The sequence below is a fragment of the Anser anser genome, assembly GCF_964211835.1.
Source record: "Anser anser genome assembly, chromosome: 8".
Taxonomy (NCBI): domain Eukaryota; kingdom Metazoa; phylum Chordata; class Aves; order Anseriformes; family Anatidae; genus Anser; species Anser anser.
This window is the reverse complement of record NC_139728.1, coordinates 29,781,212-29,800,430: the sequence shown is the minus strand read 5'-3', so window position 1 is coordinate 29,800,430 and position 19,219 is coordinate 29,781,212. Positions and strand designations below refer to the sequence as shown.

General features: G+C 42.1%; 1 protein-coding gene across 15 annotated transcripts in view; it reads left to right on the top strand.

Moving 5' to 3' along the window:
• LOC310903257 (uncharacterized protein) overlaps positions 1-19,219 on the top strand; it is a 142,905-nt gene that overhangs the window by 57,566 nt on the left and 66,120 nt on the right. For 7 of the 15 annotated variants that reach the window (XR_014587383.1, XR_014587385.1, XR_014587386.1 and 4 more), the window contains one exon: positions 17,553-17,768. The exons of 7 other annotated variants lie outside the window; for them this stretch is intronic. Coding sequence is in view for 1 of the 8 variants with exons in the window: in XM_083846115.1 (XP_083702241.1) it covers positions 17,553-17,749 (197 nt within the window). In the remaining 7 variants the exon portion in view is untranslated. Of the gene's footprint in view, positions 1-17,552 lie in introns of all 15 variants that reach the window. One more of the 15 variants, XM_083846115.1, reaches the window with a different exon arrangement.

The window sequence follows — 19,219 nt, the reverse complement described above, 5'->3', positions numbered from 1 at the left end:
TGTCAACAAATCATAATATCATAGAATGACTCAGATTGGAAGGGACCTTGAAGATCACCTAGTTCTAATCCCCTGGCCATGGGCAGGGAATCACAGCCCTCATCTCCAATGTAGGGCTGCAGCCAGGAGAGCAGCTGTGGTGCTCACCCAAGAGGGGTAAGTCCAGCTCGTGCAGTTGCAGTGTGCACTGCCAGCTCTGGAGGTGTCCAGTGTAAGTGCTCGTGCCCCCCACCAAGCTGGCAGCCATTTAAGAAGTGAACAGGTTGTGTTGTCCCTCACTGGGCCATGAGAGAAGAGCAAAGCTGCACCTGCCTGTAAAAGAAAAACCAGTTGCCTTCACCAGTGTAAACAGAGGAGAATCCTCACCTTCTGCATTCACATGGAAGAAATCTTGTAGCCTTGTGGTGTGATGAGAGGTAAATCTCATTTGAATCAGAGATACTGAAATAAAGATCTCTCCAATTTCTATCTCCCAGTCTGTAAGAAAATTCTTGATCTGCACATAAGTAACCCCCAGACTAGCAGAACCTGCCAGATCATTATGTTATTTTCTATTATGAAAATGGAGTGAATATTATTCAAATGTAACTATAAGTATGCGGATAGAAAACCACTGTTGTTGTTATTATTTTTATTATTATGCTTTAGAAGAGATGCCAGACAATTGCAATATCCGATAGATCACTAGAGGTAAAGAGGGGATTTTTTTCTGGAGTTGTCATTTGACTGCATACAAACTGCAAGTGAAACTATAAGGATTTGCTCCAATCTGAAAAGTCACTATTTCTCTTTTAAATAAGAGAACATATTCTCTTTTAAATCTTTAAAGATCATCTGTTCTGCAATGCCTGCGAAGCATTACTGTTTCATACCAGTTTGCCAAGCGAAGAGTTCAGCTCTCCATTTTTCTGCTGAACTCCTTCCACCTCAGCTCACGCCCTCCGTTTTCAGCCCAGGCACCCTGAGCTCTGCCACACAGCCTGCTTGTGTTTGCCTATCCAGCAAGAAGCACCCTGGTAGCAAAAGTGGAGTTTGGAGGTGCTGATGAAAAACGAAGTGATAATAATTGTGAATGTTGCATCCTGAAGCGCAGTTTGATTCAGCTGCCCTTCCTGAACTGAATGTGAAGGGGGGGGAGATTTCTGCAGACAGAATCTCAGCACAAAACGTGGACACTTGAAAAATGCCTCTGCCGTGAAACAGCCCAGTGTTTCTGAACTATTGAAACAAGTATTGCCTCAAAAACAGAGCCTTGAAAACTCAGAATGCTGACGGAAGGGAGTAAGTCAGGATTTTGTAGGTTTATGGGTACGATAAATGCTCATTCTTCATATAAATCCCAGAGAAGGCCAGTTTCTCTAAATGTTGACTCTTTAGTTTCACCCAGTCGCTTTAAGATGGAATGAAGAATTTTTAGCACTTAGAGTAACAAAATTTAGACAATTCAGTTTAAATGATTATAAGAAAAACTGACTACCGTAGCATTTGATTCAAATCCATAGTTCTGTACAGGTGTATGCCTTTCAGTTGTATAGTTTTGCACTGTGCAAGTAAGACAAAAGTAAGCAAAAGCAAACTGACCAACCCCTGAGGGCACGGAAATTCTCACTGGCAAAATACCGGGCAGACAAAAAGACCAGGATGCGAGGTGGTTTGAGGTAAGAAGATCTTTGACATATATGTTCTGTGGAATTCAAGGGATGCAACAGCCCAGCAGCCAACCTCGTGGGTGAGCAAGAGAGATGAGGGGTGAGGTTTTGTGGTGTATCTGGGAAGACACGCAGGAGTGTAAAGCAGTGTAGAGCAGCGCCATACTCTGCTGGGTAAATGAATCCTGCAGTGAGAAGTGCCTGTTGTTTCAGTTCTTCTGAGCTGGCGGTATTTTTGCAAAAGGAGAATGATCAGAGAGGTTGTCAACAAATGCTCGAGTCCTGAATTTCTTACTCTTAAGATTTCTTTACTACAGTATCGCCTGAGACATGTTAACAACTGCTGTATGTTCTGCCTAGCTGAGTCACTGCTTTTCACGGCAGCTCTTTGCAATGCAAGCAACAGAAACTTCAGGGAATCAATATCTTTTAAGCCGGCTATCAAAAGTGTGGAAGATATTTAGGTCATTAAATAGCAGCGGACACAAGTAAAAGCCTGTATCTCACATCATTAGCAGTAAAGGTGCTGTTTAGTTTTATTTGCTAAATCACGCAACATATATAAACTGCACGGGAGGTTACAGAGATGTGGAAAATTGTGATTCAGCAAAAATCCAGGGAGGAGACAAAGAATGGCCCAATTTCAGTTATCTCAGTGCTCACTGCAAACTTATTTCATTGAAGTTTGCTTTTATATGCCAAATGAACATCCGGTTTGGATACAGATTGCCCTCCATCTTTACTCTAGAACCACACCATCAGCGGTCTTCTTCCACAGACAAAAGGTGTGGTACAGCAGCGTTTTGAAGTATTCTTACTAAATTTTAAAGCAAGATACACATAAACTTTTGGTGCATCTGCTTCTGCAGTTGCTGTATGCATTCATCTTTTCCCTCACAACACAGTGGTAGCTGGGGGGTTGATTTGACTTATTCCTTTTAGGATTGTTTGTGTGCTTACAGGTGGGTCATAACCGTCTGAATACTTCAGCAACTCTCTGCATTGGCTCCCCATTAAATCCAGAGCCTTTTTGTACATCGCTTTTCCAAACCTTGCTAATACTCCTGCAATTCTAATTGTGAAAGCAACGACACAGGTAAAGCATGGCCAGTGCAATGTTTTTGCCACGGTGTTGTATTTACTAGGGGAGGTAAATGCTTCAGCCCTTACGGTTATCGCCAGTGGTAGAATTGCATTAGTGTCAGGGAGAAACAGGCAGTGCTGACCAGAAAAATGTAAATACATCCAGCTGAAGCACAGCTCTGCACTCTAGTAGCTGTGTGTTTGGTACATTAACACAACACAGTTTTATCTCTGTGACTACAGTTAATTTCCCACTGCCTTAGGATTTTTTATTTTTTTTTGTACCAACCAACTCGGAATTTATGGGTTCTAATAATCCTGTTCTGAGGCTAAACAAATAAATACAGCTGCCAGACGTCAGAGAACATGACAGAACTTATAGCACAGTACTAGCAGTTGGTGCCTGCCATGCTGGAATAACAGAGATGATAGTAATAATACAGAAATGCATACAGCAAAAGTTACGTGGTGGCTCCTGATGGTGTCACTGTCCTTAGGTGATTACGCAGAGCTTCCGTGTTGTGTGAAAACACTGGAATTTCTGGATGTTGTAAGGAGTGTTGGTAGTAAGCAAAGAAAGCCACCATGAGTTATAATGACAGCACATGGAAAAAGCAAATGATGTGAGCTTGGGTATGGAAGTTTCGGAGCTGCATCCCCAGACCTGAGTCTGTGGGGCTCCATTCTGCCCTGTGCACAGCATCGCAGAGGCACCACCTGGCTGCTCCCGTCCTCACAACGTGGCATCACTGCCCATATGCAGGGAAACAGCTCAGATACTGGTGGTAGCAGCTAGGAACCCAGGGTGTGATCATTACATTTTGTCACTGTTCGCCATGGGTGAGAGCAGAGGTCCGCAAACATAGCAGTTATTGGTACAGGTGATGATCCTTTCATCAGCGGGATCAACAGCAAGATAGCTGATTTTTAAGCATCAGAGTTTGGAACTGGGCTTAGTAAAAGTATTCTTATAAATGTAAAAAATTATTCTTATAAATGGAAGAAAGGTTTCCAAATATTTGGTCTTAATTTGCCTTTGAAAATAAGTAGATAATCAAAAAAGTGGTGAGACTGTAGAAATGTGGCAAGTTATAACTAAATCCTTGATTCTTTACAGATATCCACATGTATATACTATATTATTTATATAGTATGTTAATCTATCATTCAGAGACAGTAAAGTACAGCACAATATCACTGAGTGCTTCTTATCTGAGAATCTCAAGTAGTAGTGAACCAGCTCCCTTTGTGCTCTCATGTTACTGCCTGCAGAGTTAATTAAAACTGGCTGATAAAACTCTTAACACCGCCTCTACCCGAGTTGTCCCTAATATCATCACAGTTATTAGAACACCTCGTCATTGGCACGTTCCTCTCAACCGAGCCTTCGTTTACTCTGAATTTCACTGTGCAGACAGCAGTGTGCTCCCTGCATTTAGCCCTGTAAAACGAGAGTGCCAGCAGTGCTTGGTTTTGACGCAGCTAGCCCTTGAATGCCTGTCCGCTGAGTATTACTCCCATGTTTTTATGGCCACTTGATGTCTTCCCCTTTTCCATCAGATCTTAATTTTGTCACCAAATGCACACAAGTGTCAACGTCCTCCTCTCACACGGTGGGGTCTGGCTGGCACCTGATGGAGCAGACGAGGGCCAGCAGTTGCCCGTCACGCTGAGACCCACTTGGGCTACCAAGAAAATTCTCACTCAAAACACCTCTTGTGAGAGGGAGAAGGAAAACGGCCAGACCAGAAGTTGTTATATAGTCTAAAAATACTTGCCTTTGCCAAAAAAAAAAAGAGAATTCTTCAAACTTGGATTTCTTGGCTAGTCTCATTCTGTGTGGTGTGCCTCTGCACGCCAGCTCCGTTCTCGGAGTGACCTCCAGGAGAGAGCAGGATGTGCGTTAGGAAAGGGAGGAAATGTGATAGCCTGGAAGCTCGGAGTACAAGATCCAATCTCTCTCCATGGATGGCAAGAGCATGTCAGACATAATGGAATATTAAGAGAAGGAACCTATTGCAGGCTCAGGGGACTTCAGTAAGATAGCATTAAAAACTTTGCTGCTATTAAATCTGAAGAAGCTGTAGATAATTTTGCTTTAGAGGAGCGTGGCTGCTGGTGTGGTTAAAAGTGCTATCGAAAAATCCACTCAGGAGGAATCCCTCAATAAAACAGAAACAATTGGGGCTACATTGGAAGTTCCTGCTAAGGAAAACATCATTTGGCAGAGAAGATTGGAGAGGCTGGAGAGTGACAGGAGCAGTGGAGTTTTAGGACTGCAAACTGGTGCTGAGGGAAATGGTGGAAAGACTATTGAGACTTTATTAACTGCTACATTGGGGATCAGAAATAACACTCCCCAAAGACAGAGAAAAAGCCTTTCACAGACCAGTGAAACATTCTGCATTAGCTGATATGCTAGAGAGAGGGAGTAAACCATTCTTTTTCTCTGAAATCCCTCAGATTGGAGTAGCAAAGCAGGAAACCAGCAACAAAAGGAGATTTCTTGCCAGCAAGCATTTTCATACAGGAGATTTTCTCCTCAAGGAAAATTATGACATATGCAAGAGGCAGAGAAAGAGAAAATTGGGTCACACATTGAATTCTTAAAAAAAATTCAATGCAGTTCCATGGCTGCATCTGTAAGTGGTTTGGGGACTGTCCCTGTAAGCATTATAGTGATACAGGTATCAGTTAGGTCCCCAAAAATTCATAAAGGTTGGCCAGCTGGTTAGGTGGGCCTTACTTATTTTGAGATTGAAGTATCCTAAATCTTTTGAGAGCTGTAGGTACCTCCTAGAGGTCTCCTTCCGCATTTCATCTAATGAAGATCTCCATTTCTTATGCACTGGAAGAGCTGCATACCTAGCTGCTGCTTGACTACAGAGGAATTGGTAGAAGCTTTAAATTTTTAGGTTCTTTCAATCTTTACATGCTATGCTATTCTTAAAGTCTTACTATGGGCAGGGGAAAAACCCTTCTGCTATACCAAAAATAAAAACTAAAGCACAAGAAAAGGTTTATGTACATAGCTCAAAAAATGAAATGGAAAACAGGAGGCAGAAAGTAAATGACAACCACTAAAAGGTCATTTCCACTTTGAAGAACAGAATGGACTTGTACCAGAGTCTAAGAGCATAAAGCATGTGTTATACACGTTATGCACTGCCTGCACTTGGTCCTCTTCTGTCTGTGCAATAGTTTTCCTGTGCATCTGTCATTGCTGAAATTTGTATGATTCAGTTCTTGCTGGAGTGATAGTTAGAGAGGTTCGAATAGTTACATAGCTTGAGTATTACCAGCAAAGGAAATACTTTGCAAAGTTCCCAATATAAATTAGTGTCCTGTTACTGTTTACAAGAGCATAGTGTAACACGTGCAAAGCTACATCGCTTTCAAGAGCACTTTTGCTATTGCATGTACAACAGCAGGTGAAAATCAGATTTTCTCCCTCAGCTGCATTGTGTGCTTGGGGTCATCTCTTAGGTTCGCTGTGTTGTCTGATGTATGCCAGGAAGAAGAACCAGGAATCTGCTCTTTCAAAGATACTTTCTTTGAATTTTAGCGAGAATGGTCTTCCGTTACTTAACACTGAAGGCAGAGGTAACAAGAGCTGGATTTTTATCAAAAAATTCCTGCAAAGCAAATCTGCCCCTTTTCCACTCCAGCTGTGAGATCTATAATATGAAGTACAAGCAGGGGACCCCATGACGGATATCACAAGACAGCATTTGAAGACTTTCCTTTCTTGAAAAAAAAACTACTTTGGTACAGAAACATTAACAAAAAAAGGCAATTTTAACAAAAAGTGCTTTAATGAATTCAATATAGACCATAAGTGACTAGAGGAAAACTGATGGTGTGAACAAGGTACATAAAAACCCTGTGTGCATACACTGTTTATAAATCAAGCTCTCACCCACCACACTTGGAATAGACATCCAAAGGAACATACCAAATTACATAAAAGGTCAGTGAATGTAAAATACTGTACAGACTGTTATGGGATCATTTTTAATCTTTTTCATCACTTAAAAACTTGCAGGGAGGGGTAAATTATATTAAATGAATTGAAGAAGCTAATGAGAATTTCTGGATTATAATGCCAAAATCAGGAGACACTTTTTTTTTGTTCTGAATATCTGGTGCTTGCTGGAATTTCTTTCCACTTATTGAAGAGATTTGGGAGAGTTAATTTTCTGCTTAATTTCTTTTACGCACTACTGGCTTTAAAAAAAAAAGAAATAAAAGCAACAAAATTTGAAAGTACTTATAACATTATTAAAATAGTTTGAACTCTTCATTCAATTGTTGCAGAATTCATTTGAAATGGCATTAACACCATTTTACAGAGAGGGAAGCGAGGTTATGGTCACAGGTTCCGTGTTAAAACTTACGTCCTGCTCACTCCAGGTAACATTTGAGGCAGGCAATTTTCAAAGCAATCAAAAAGTGCATGGAGATATCTCATTTGGGCTTAATATTTTCGTTTTTAATTCTCTGAAGCCTCACCTCTTACTCTGTGTTTAGACACAAAAAAGCATGGGTTGATTTCCAGCGCCACTCTGTACTTCGTGTGCAATTCTCCCCACATGGGGTAAAGGAGGCTTCCTCCCTCTTTTGCTCTGTTTTTTTCCTTCTCTTTGGCTTCTGAGTTGTCATCACTACAAAGAAAACAATCTTATTTTGAGCACATGGACCCCTAGTAAAGTTCTGGGGGACTGGGAGGTTTGTAGTTTTTATGTGAGGATTCAGATAGATAAAAATTAGCTTTAAATTGATATAAAGCATCTTGAAGGTCATCTTGGCTTAATCAGAAATCTACCCTGCGTTAGTTAATTCAAGCCTGTTGGGCAGCAAACCCACACCGATTCTGTTTCTGAAGCCTCAGGTGAATCTTTTGCTTGAGTGTTTTACCTATGTATGTTCTAGGAGTGAAAATAAAAAATTGCTCGTTCATCCCAATACATCCTATTTTTTGTGAACTAACTAGAGGCCACTTTTTCTTTGTTAGGAGCAGCTAGATGTAACATTTCTTGACTATTCTGTCACTTTATGATCACTGGAATAAATAACACTGTAAGAATTGTATAATCAGAAATGTACAGTTGCAGTCTGATGTATTGGCCCTAATGTTGTGACAAGGTGAAAGATGTTAATTACACAGTAAGAAATTGTATTTTAAAAGGTAACCCCTGCTCGAAGCCTGGGTAATCCATGACAGACTCATTCAGCATTTTCACTGCTTGAGGTTGCATACAGCAAAATCAAGACATTAATCAGAACTTTGTGACATCCATCCATCTTTTCACTGCATTTCTCCATTTTAGCAATCTGCTTAATGTCCGCTATTTGTCTTTCATTTTCTTATTTTTAAAATTAACTTAAAGATAGCTCAAAAATGAAACTTGAGTGTGGTTGTGAGGCCGCATGGCAGGACTAATTACAGCCAGGGTACACCCAGATTAGCTCCCCGAATTCCTCCCCAAAGGCTTCCTTCTTCCCCCTCCCCTGCCAGTGTCGGCTCACCCTTGCAGATTGCTGCACCAAGTTACCCCAGGCACTCCTGCAGCAGCAGGGAGTGTTCAGGACAAGACTGACTTGCTAAGCAGTCACTCCTGAACATGACCAAGAACAGTTTTCTTTGGACCTTCCCCAAGAAATTAAATTACTTGTTCAAACATTTTTATCGACATGTGCATTTCTTTTGTAGGTGTGTTTCCATATGGCACCTTGTGGGTGTGTTTATATATGTATGCATACACGGAGGTGTATTTGTCTGTATGTGTGTCACATATTTTGCACTTACTGCTACCAGCTTTTAGTATTTTTTTCTCTGGGAACATGCTGTGATAGCTTCAGTATTTCAAAGAGCATGCAATCCAAAATCTGTCAGTAGGAAATATTTCTTTAAGGAAGAAAATGTGTTTTTTTGTTAACTTTCTCAATCTCTCATCCATTCAACTCTGTGCTGAATATATGTGCTGTTGCAGGGCTTGGGGTGGGACTCCAATGACTTCTGTTTATTTCACCATTTTGCAAACACTGCTTAACAAGAGTGATGTTGAAGCTGTAAACTTGAATCTGTACATGAGGTTCCACTCTGAAACTGGAGTTTTAAAAGTTTCAGTTCACACTCCCAATTTATACCCATCCCTAATGAGTCACTGGTCACCTTGCAAGGAAACAACACGTATTGTCTTGACATATTAGTTTTAAGTGATTTTGCATGCCTACAGGAAGACATTTAGGGAGAAGAATCGAGGCAATTTCTATAGCTTCAAAGCCTTGTTGGGGTTTCCAGGTGACTGAATTCAAATTTATTGTTGGTGAACTTGGTTCCTAGTGATCTATTTAATTCTGCATTAGCATCTCTATAGAATGCTTAACTCTTACAGTGTGCTTTCCAAACATACACTAATTTGGTCTCACACCATCTCTCAAACAGGAAGCCTGATAATGAGGTGTAGGATCTTTTCTTTTTCTTTTTAACTGTACTGTTATTAATGCCTGAACTGTTCAGAGGTTATAAAACAAAAGGGGACAAAGCGCATCAGTTTACTGGGAGCGAGAAATGCATTGAGGCTCTGCATCTTCTGGAATCCAGCTGTTATTGTTGCCTGCATCGACAGTTCCCGCTTCCTCAAAAGCCAGTTGTGTGCCACGGTCACTAATAAACTGCAGCATACTTCTCTGGTTCTTCTTGCCAACTCTGTTGTTACTTTTCCTTGAACCAAATTTTTATACGTTGCATAAAACCCTTGCTAATCTTCATCTTCCACAGTTTACCAAATAGTTTCTACTACGAACTTAACACTATGCCTTGCTGAAGTTCAGGTACATGGAATATATACGTGTTTTACATCTGAGACAGTGGTACCCAGCCTATCTGACTCACAGAATTATGCTTTGCATCTTACGTCATGTGTACGGTGAATAGACGATGGATGTTTGTAGTGTTTGCAGGGAAAATTTGATAGTTAGGGAAGGATGTTGAACTGTGAGAAGCGTTAAACGCAGATAGTTGTCTCCAGTCCAAACGCTTGATTTTAAAATATCAGTTAGCTTACAAAAAAAGCTATCTTTTTGGTCTGCCCTAATCTCTTTAGTAAATTCAAGGTATAGTTTTTCCACCTCATCTTTATCTTCCTTCCTGTTTAAAACTTTGAATACCATTAAGGTCTTACTTTGAATCCGGTAGCAGCGTGGATCTCTGTTTTCTGACTCGGTACAAGAGCAGTAAGTACTATACAGTATTCTGTGCCATGCTAACTAATCACCCCTCTGGCATTCTGAGCAAATGCAGGTTAATGGAGAATCTTTTAATATTTCTATTAATTGAGTATATTATCCTAATAACTCTATTGTCAATTATTCATTGCTAGGTAGTGACTAGAACTGGTTTAGCTATTCATAACGACTAACGTATTTAAAAGAAAGTAGCATTTTTTTGTTTGTGAATCGCCTGCTTACAAAGTCCTATTTCTACAAACATACCTGCTATGTGAGATTCATTTAGGGATGTTCTGTGCAGACATGACTGAGCAGAGGCATATTTGTCAGAGGGTGTCACTTTGTGGTTTGGACAGGAGCATTCACGCAGGTTATAGAAAAACAGCTGTTGTAGCTCTTGGAGTGTAAGCATTTATATTTGAGGTAGAATTTTCCTTCTAGCCCTTTCATTAAATATGACACGTGTATATGTGGAAATGAGTACGCAGTTGGTGTGTTGGTATTTTAGGTAGTCACTATGACCTATGTGTTTGCTTAAATCCATATCATGAAGTGAGGAGGAGGATCTCTGGGCAGGCTTTAGATAAAAGCACTACAGAGGAAAGGCAAAAGACAGAGTAATTCAATCAGTGACCGTAATTCTTATTCTAATAAAGTTTCCTGTTTCAAATTGAAAGAAAGAACTCCTGGTACAATTGTACATGTGTTACGGTGCCACCCACCATAATGAGGTGGAACACAGAAATGCAGCCAAGTCAATAGGACTTTCAGTTTGATGAGCCCATAGAAAGATCTGAACATAAGGATTGTTTCACAGAACCTGAGCAGCAATGAAGCTGAAAATATTGATTCATAAATTTCCTAGGAAGAAGAGAAAAACTATGTAATCATTCCTGAAAAGTTGATGAACATTTCCATCCCAGAATACAATATTCTAATGGGCATGTTTGTACCAAAAGGCAAAGAGACTCGGAAGGCTTTTAATGTAGCACCATATGAATAGGCAGGGGAGAATGCCATTAAGGAAAAACTAATGTGAGAATTTTAGATTAGGAATTTTAGGAAAAATTTTGGTGCCTGGTTTGCTTCTGAAACACCCAGAGCAGTTCTCAGCCCATCCAGGCAAGTGAGAAGTTGCCCGGGAATGTGCTGAAAGAGTGGTGTAAGGCAGTCTGTGGGAGTATGTTCCTGGGGCAGAAGGAAGGCTAAGTTAAAAATGGCCTTTTTTGATAGTTGCATTTGTCAGAAAGGATGAGGTAGACAAGGCAAACCAAAACATAAGAGGCTGGCTGAAGTCTGAGGCAGCTGTGATGGAAATTGAGAACGTGGACTTGGTATTGCTGCAGTACCGGGGTGCCCTGACTGGGGATCAGAGCAACGCGGGACAGGCACAGACCCAGCACCCTGGGCACCCGAAGGGAGCGTGCAGGATGTGCCCAGCTCCTGTCGCCTTTCCAGGGCAGTGAGTGTGTAAATCCAGTGCATCCCTGCCAAGCCAGGTGTGTGCAAATCCCTGTCCTGAGCAAGGGCAGTGAAGCCAGCGTCCCCGATGCTTTAGCCTCATGGGACGGCAGTCATTTTCCTCTTGCACAAAACCGCTTTTCCTGGCTCCCAGAGGGGCCTGCTGGACCTACTGCTACTGGAAATCACAAACAGATGCTAGGAAATGTGGTAGGGCAGTGGGTGAAGTGTAAAGGCAATAAAATAGGTAAGAATCACAGCACTTTCACATTTAAAATTGATTCAAATATAGAAGTGGGTATGATTTATAAACTTGAAGAAGGTTAGACTTAATCTCTAGCTAGACATTTTCATTGCCTGAATAAACTTTGATCTCATACTAGTTACAGAGGCAGGAATTTGGCATTAACAGAGATACTTCAGTCAGTTTTCTTAACTTAACCACCCACAGTGGCATAGGGGCGTTCACAATGAATGGAGGAAGCGTGGCTGGAAGGAGTCCACCTAACAGAAATGACTTAGATGCTTAGGACAGCTTACATGCTAAGGGACAAGTTGTGCTGGCGATTAAGGTAGGCACAGGTGGGAATAAGCAAATATTTGTACTTTGCTTTACGTAGCTTTACAGACATGCCAGCAGGTGTTGTTGTATTTTTATAAAAGCATTGCGCATCTACATTTTGGATGAATTTTCCCACAAAACTATATGCAGAGAATCTTTTCTTATCTGCAGCTTCCTTGGAGAGCCAAGTAATGTAAGTGACTTTAAAAAACCCAATTAAATGTATGATTGAATGTCAGCCTTTCTGATCGCAGCCTTCATTAAGAAACTGAAAATGTGAGGTATTTTTTTACCTAATATTGAACACAGTTAATTAAAAAGGTAAAGATTACATTTTGCTTCAGTTAATTTGAAATAAAGAACCTCCATTTAAACAATAAATTTCAGATTTTAGTTATAGCAATTAATAGACCAAACTGTGTACCTAAGGTTTTATTATATTGACTCTAAAATAATTAGATTAGCAAACACATTGCAAATATATTATCTAAAACAAATAACATTATCAGAGTGCTTTTGTTATATAGCACAGCAATAAAGCAATCTCATAAAATTAAGAGTCATACAGCATATATTACATTCTTGCTCCGAATGACAAAAGCCAGCATGATGACCGTGCGGACAGTTTTATGCTTGTGGACAGTTTTGGCCTGGAGTTTGTAAAAGTTAAGCAATGCCCGTTTTGTCTAGCAGGTAATTGAAGTCACGCCTGGGTACCCTGTCTCTGTGCTGCCCCAGTAACCTTTTTTCTGCCGTGTGTCCCAGCCCCTCTGCCTCCCCACGCTCGCATTGTGCCATGCAGAGCCCCTTGTAAGGAACATTTTGACAGTAGCCCCCACCCAGCGGTTTTAAAAGCCTTAAGGCTGTTTGAGAGGCCTTTTAAAAAGCATGACATTCAATCAAAGTTCAGGGAGGAAAGTTTTAATGAATAAACTTGGTAAATTAGAGAGCACTGCAGCAGAGTGATTAACTCTCATTTGTGCATTAGTGTTAAAATTAATTAAAATGTTTAAGCCGTAGGAGGCAGGTTACCTCCTCAAGACCTGGCTTTGCCCTCAGAGTCAGTCTGGATCCAGCAGCGATTCATCTTGCCCAAGATGAGAGGAGGGGTAAAAGAAAAGAACAGCCAGGACAAATGTGTTTTCAATGGTGCTTAGCTGCAGGAAGGCCACTGAGACCTCAGCGCGGCGTTACTGGAGTGTGACATAATAATACAGTAGGTACGTTGGTGGGTAGAGCCTCTGGAAAGCCAGCGACCCTCCTTTCACACGGATTTCATTTTGACTTGACATGACAGAGCTAATTTCATTACCAGGAGGCACGCTGGATTGTGCTGCAGCGTAGAACAGGCTGCTGGAAATTAGCTCTGTTTTTCTGGTTTGCTTCCACTGCTGCTGGTGAACACCACTTTCTTTACCCAGTGCCACGAAGTGTACGATATAGCAGAATAATTTTATACTCGTGGCTATTGCCACCTTTATTAACAGTCATTCGCTGCATCAGTTAATTACATGAGAAGTTAATTAAATATCTGATAAACTAGGGAATAAGCGTGTATTTTAGTACTTTGATAGCAATACATATGAGCAACCAATTTTGTGAGAAGTCACAATATTAAATTCCTGTAAACTTATTTTCTTTTAAAAATCACTTTAGCTTAGTTTCTTTCAAGAACCAGGAGCCTGTATTTCTTCCTATCCAGACCCATTATGATGTGGCTGTTTAACAAATCTGTGCTGGTTTGGAATTATAAATGACAGCCTATTTTATAAAGGGAAAAGTCTTCTTTGACAGCAGAACAATATCATACGAGTAACAAATGGAAAAATGTGTCATACAGCTGAACAGTTGTTTTCAGATGTTCACCAAGGGCCAGTTATTAATTTTACATTGGTCAGAATTAAGGATTTTGGAGAAATTCATCTGAAACTGAAAGTATGAAAAATTTCTGCTCAATGAAAATTACCATTATTCGCTGTAGATCTATATTCATAACTTTAAAACCTGGCAGTCCTTCCTATTTTTTTTTCTCTATAGATTTCTTGTCAACAAGGGTGTCAGAGGTCAGTGTCAGAATGCCCCTCTGGCACCCATTAACTATAACCAGGAAACTTGTTCACTATTGATCTACAATGTCTAAATATCTATTATGTTGGATATAAAAGGTGGTTTCACATCTTTCTAAAACAGATAATTCATAAAGGCCAAAGGGTCAGGCCCGGTGATATATTATTGTTTCACTGTACCGGTGACGACGGGCACAGGAGGGAAGAGGCCGGGCCGAGTGTCGCCGAGCTCGGGTGGGCGAGCACTGCGTGCCTCCTGCCCACGCCACCCCAAAATGCTCCTGCCTCCAAGCACCGCCTGCCTCTGCCTTCGCTTGGGCTTCAGCTCTCCGTGCTGGAAAGGAAGGATCCCGAACGAGGCACGTTGCAAGCGTGTGCTCATACCTGTAGCCGGAGCTCAGACGGATCTGAAATTTGAAGGGGAGTCAGCTCTGCCCTCGGCTATTAGTTGGGCCGCCCTTCAGCTCGCTGTCTGCAGAGCGCTCTGTGCCACGATGGTCACGCAGCCGGGGCTCTGTGTGCGGTGCAATCCGATTATTGCAGGAATTGTGCACAAAAGGGCAGAGCCCCCATGGGTGTAAGTTGTCACAGCTCCGTTGACTTCAGCGGAGCGATGACACTTGATGTATGCGGAGGATCTGCCCCAGAATACCTGTCAGACTGCGGCCACAGTTCCAAAATCATGTGTTTTCTGAACAGACACTTGTGTAATATCACATGAGTGATTTTGTTTGCTCATATCAACCCATCAAATTTATTGAGGCTCTTTTAATCTCCTCATTATTTAACTGTTGAGATTCTTCTGCTCTGCTTAATGCTGAAACGCAGGGCAGAAGCAGCCGAGGATTTCTTTGTTCTGATATTCCTACAGCAGGGCACAGGAGCGCTGTAAGGGTGAAGGACTCAACCCAGGGCCGAGTTCTCCCCCAGCCCTGCGAATACAGCCTTTGAGACTACGTGGCATTTCCCGGGAGGCACCTATTACTTCTGCAGGATGAGACCCATAACAAGCAAACCCTCTCTGGAAGGCAGCTGGCACTGTACTCTTTAATGGAGCTTATGGCCTTCTAGCAAGCCCCCAGAATGGTTCATATTCTTCCAGGCTGCATTTTTGAAGAAAGTAAATTGAGATGAATCATGCTAAGATGAGATAGTTAAAATGTCAGGCTCCATAAGTTTCAATGCATCCTTATAGCTCTCAACACTAAAATGCAACTGAACATTGGAATAAGGGAAACAAAAGAGAATCAGATAACTAGTTCTTATAGAGGGGAAAAAAAAAGTCATTTCTGTCTGCGCTGCTACACCATGGAAATCCACATAGTACAGTTTTAGAGCTGTACCTTAAAAAAAACAATTGCAGTTTCTTTTTATCACTGGTCTTGGTTACACATCGCTGCCTACTCTATGACACACTAGAATTGCAGAGTTTCTGAGGCAAACAATACACCACCAGCTTTATTTCTGTTTACAAATGTTACCTGGGGGAAATGTGCCTGTACCTGTTGGATAAATTACAAATCATCAGCACTAAATATGACCCACAACAGTAACATAGAGGGGAAAAGGCAGCGCTGTCTATAGGTATTCGGCAGTAGAGAGGAGGAAACTGCCTGCTCAGGGTACTCCTGTTTTAATCAATAATGAAATTATATGGCTGTAATGTTTAAACAAGAGCTGCCTGCTTGGCGTTTCCTTGAGCATTTTCTTGACAACAGACACTGCCTCATTTATGCTTATTATAATCTTTACGATTAATTGAATTAAAAGCTCCTATTTTTTTTTTCTTTAAGTAACTCACTGTAGGTGTTGAACCCAAGAAACAGCAGAAATGCAGGACGCGGGCAAATTGGCATCCGGGTCATTCCCTCAGACTCGTGTGGCAAAGGCACTGGGCAGAGAGGATTGTTGTGGCTGGTGTCACACGAATCGCTTCTTACCCCGAGGCTCGAGGTGATGCACGGCTGAGCTGACCAAAGGAAACCCTTGATAAGAACCAGGAACAAGGCTTACATTCCTATTTCTATATTGGCAGCAAGCCACCACCTTCATCTCTCTACCACCACGTCTCTTTGCCAAAGGTTGGACAGTTTTTCCTGCTGTTGCCGCTCAAGTTTAGATGGTTACATGGGCCTTGTACCGTGCATGCGAACAAATCCATCTTGGGTACCCGATCACAACGTGGCTGACCTTGATCTGGCCGTGAGATCATTAAAACCTGTTTTAGGGCTCAGGCCCCGGCCCCTTGCAACTCGATCACGGACCGGAGCTGGGCACGCCACGGCTTCGGACACCAAACAGGGTGCGGGGAAACAACTGCTCTGACACCGGATCCTCCTGCTCCGCTCTGCCTGCAACACAGATGGGCCTGAATGAAGGCTATCACTCCTAGTTTATAGCCATTAGCAGTCATGATCTCCCTAATATGCAACAGAAATAATAGTATTATTAATAATAATATCAAACTGACACATTATTAGCCTCTACAGATGGCTCTATTCCTCCTAATAATTTTTATTTTTATTTAATGTTTGGAGATGCTGTAAAAAGTGACTAGTGCTTCAAAATGTGACCTCTGTGGGGTTTAAAACCTACTGAATCAGATGAGATATTAAAGCATTCAATGTAATGTATGACTTAAAGCTATGTTTTTAAAACTTTAATAGGAAATGTCTGATGCCTTAGATTACTATTTCTTGAAGTATAGTAGGCTGAAGAATTTGCTTCAGAGGGTCTCTTTATATCCAAGAAGAGCTACAGTGAGAATACACAGTATGTTCTACCTTCACCGTGCCTCTAAATAGATGTAAAGGAATTAGCGGGTATTAATAATACATCATGTTTCTACTTTGTTTTATACTATTGTACATATGTTCTTATACCACAATCAACACCACCGTATTTAAATATCTCCAAGCAGTTCATTAAAGAAGGTGATTAACATCTGTCATGTGTTTTTTCCCTCCTACTCTCCCCAAGGAGGGAGGATGTTCAGTGGCATACCTTATTTTGGTAGGGATTTATCGTTTGCATGGGAGGCTTTTTTATTTTGCTGAGGTTTTGTTTCATTGCACGAAACTACCTATTGGGATAAATGTTTGCAAAGGCAACTCCAAAAAAAAAAAAAAAAAAAAAAAGATATGCAGATAAGGGAAGGGCACTGAGGTTTACCTTGAGTCCATTTGCTCAGAGGCACGGGCCAGGCCGGGGGGGAATGGGGCCAGGTCCTCGCCGGCTGCAGGGAGTGCGAGCGATGCTCCTGGCTGTGGCGTGTGTGTGGGAGCTTCACAGTTTCACTTACTCTAGCTGGTTCTCAGGTCCCTGTTGCCTGACTAAGGCTCTGCATAGTTAAATGTGTGACTAAAACGTGTGGGGAGAAACTGGTCTTTTGGGGAGCCCTAAGTAAAGGCCCTCAGTGAATGAAATGGTTTGGTGGTGATCCTTATTGTCTATTTCCCTGCAGGAAGGATTCAGATAAATCACTTTTCCTTCTTCCAGGGCTTTCTGACGCTCTTTCAGTGAGCCGGTGGCACCTCAGGACCAGCAGCGACCAGCACTGCTTGCTCAGTAGGATCCGGTTGTTCTGCACCTGGAGGTGGAGAAGTGAAACCAGTCCCTGCTGCAGCCGTACCCTGGGAGCTGTGCGGGTGTCGCACTCTTGCCAGCGAGGTGAGGCTGTGCTGGGACTTCGGTAACTTCTCTGAGGGATTTCAGGTAAATAAGGATCTGATACAGGCTGATATTTGCATGGGCATGTTCACTCTCAGCTGTTTTACTCTGTGGGCAAGACCAGAAATCAGATTAATTACAGCATTTTCCCTCATAGGATCTCCAAGGTTGGAATGGCCGTGGTCTCCATTATAGCTGTTTGATAGGATCAAACTTAGTGGATTAACTCTTCCTAATTTTTTACTTTCAATTTCACCCACCTCATGGTAACTCTCTGGGAAAAGCACAGAGATTTGTACACCATCTCTTTGAGCTTTCATACTAACTGTAAGACCACTGCTAGTTGTACTAATAACTGTAACTGTCATAATATTTACTGCTGCACCTGGCTCACATTAATTGTGTTCTGTCTGCTTTTCCAAAGAGAATTTGATGGCTTTCCGTTGACAGTGGGGTTGGGTACCAGCTGGTTTCCCTAGACAAGCCACTTCTCCCCGTTTGTGTTGAACTGCACTGCAGGCTTCTGCCAGGGAAGGGAATTGTGTGGCCAGTTCTGCTTCGCACCACGGCAAGCTGGGGAGCTCTCGTCTCCCTTCCTCGGCCTCCCCTGGACTGTGCGGGAGGTTTTCTTCCCCCTACCTCCAGAATCTTTGTAAGGGAGAGCACAGAGCAGAATAGGAAAATAAAGGGCAGGGCGAAGGGCTGTGTGTGCATACCCATGCACATGAACACACACGCACACAAGCACACACAGCCTTACAAAGATCCCAGTGGGGAACCCACACTAAAGGTTAATGCAGCCCCAGGCTGTAATTAGCCTTTTGCACAGAGTCTCCTTGTTGTGGAATCTCTATTTATGAGGGTTTTCAGGGGCAAGGCACCAGCAGCCCCCTCCCCCTGCCCCAGTAAGGCCTGCTGCCAGTAAGCTGGCGGGGTGCTGGGGGCTTGGGTGTGATGCTGGGGAGCAGGCGTCCCCTCCGATGCCGCCGGGACTCCACCAGGTGCCTTCGAGATCTCAAGGATTCTCAAAGATTGAGAGAAGAAAAGCACATTGCCCTGCTTCGTGCCTTTTTTTCACAGCGTAAGGGCTAACCTGCCACCCTGATTTATAAATTCGTCATCATGTCAGTTGATGACAGCAAATTTGCCTGTTAATCATATGTATGTCACCACAGAGAATTTTCATTGTCCCATTTCAGTTCAAACAAGTGAGGATCCTCTTAACAGAAATGCAAGATATTACAGGAATTGGAGAGCATGGCAAATATTAACACTCTATTATAAACTCGATTTCCTGCTGCTTATCCAAGTTCATCTCACAAAATGTGCCGCCTTGCTGTTTGGCCAGAGCTGGTTGTTGCAAGGCACGGTGAGGATGTATTGCAGTGATCAACTCCTCGGTGGCTGGTAGAGGGTCCAGCCACCAAGGGTCATCTCTTCAGTAACTAGTGCATAAAATTATGGCTAGGTATTTTGTTACAATCTGGCTTTGCAAA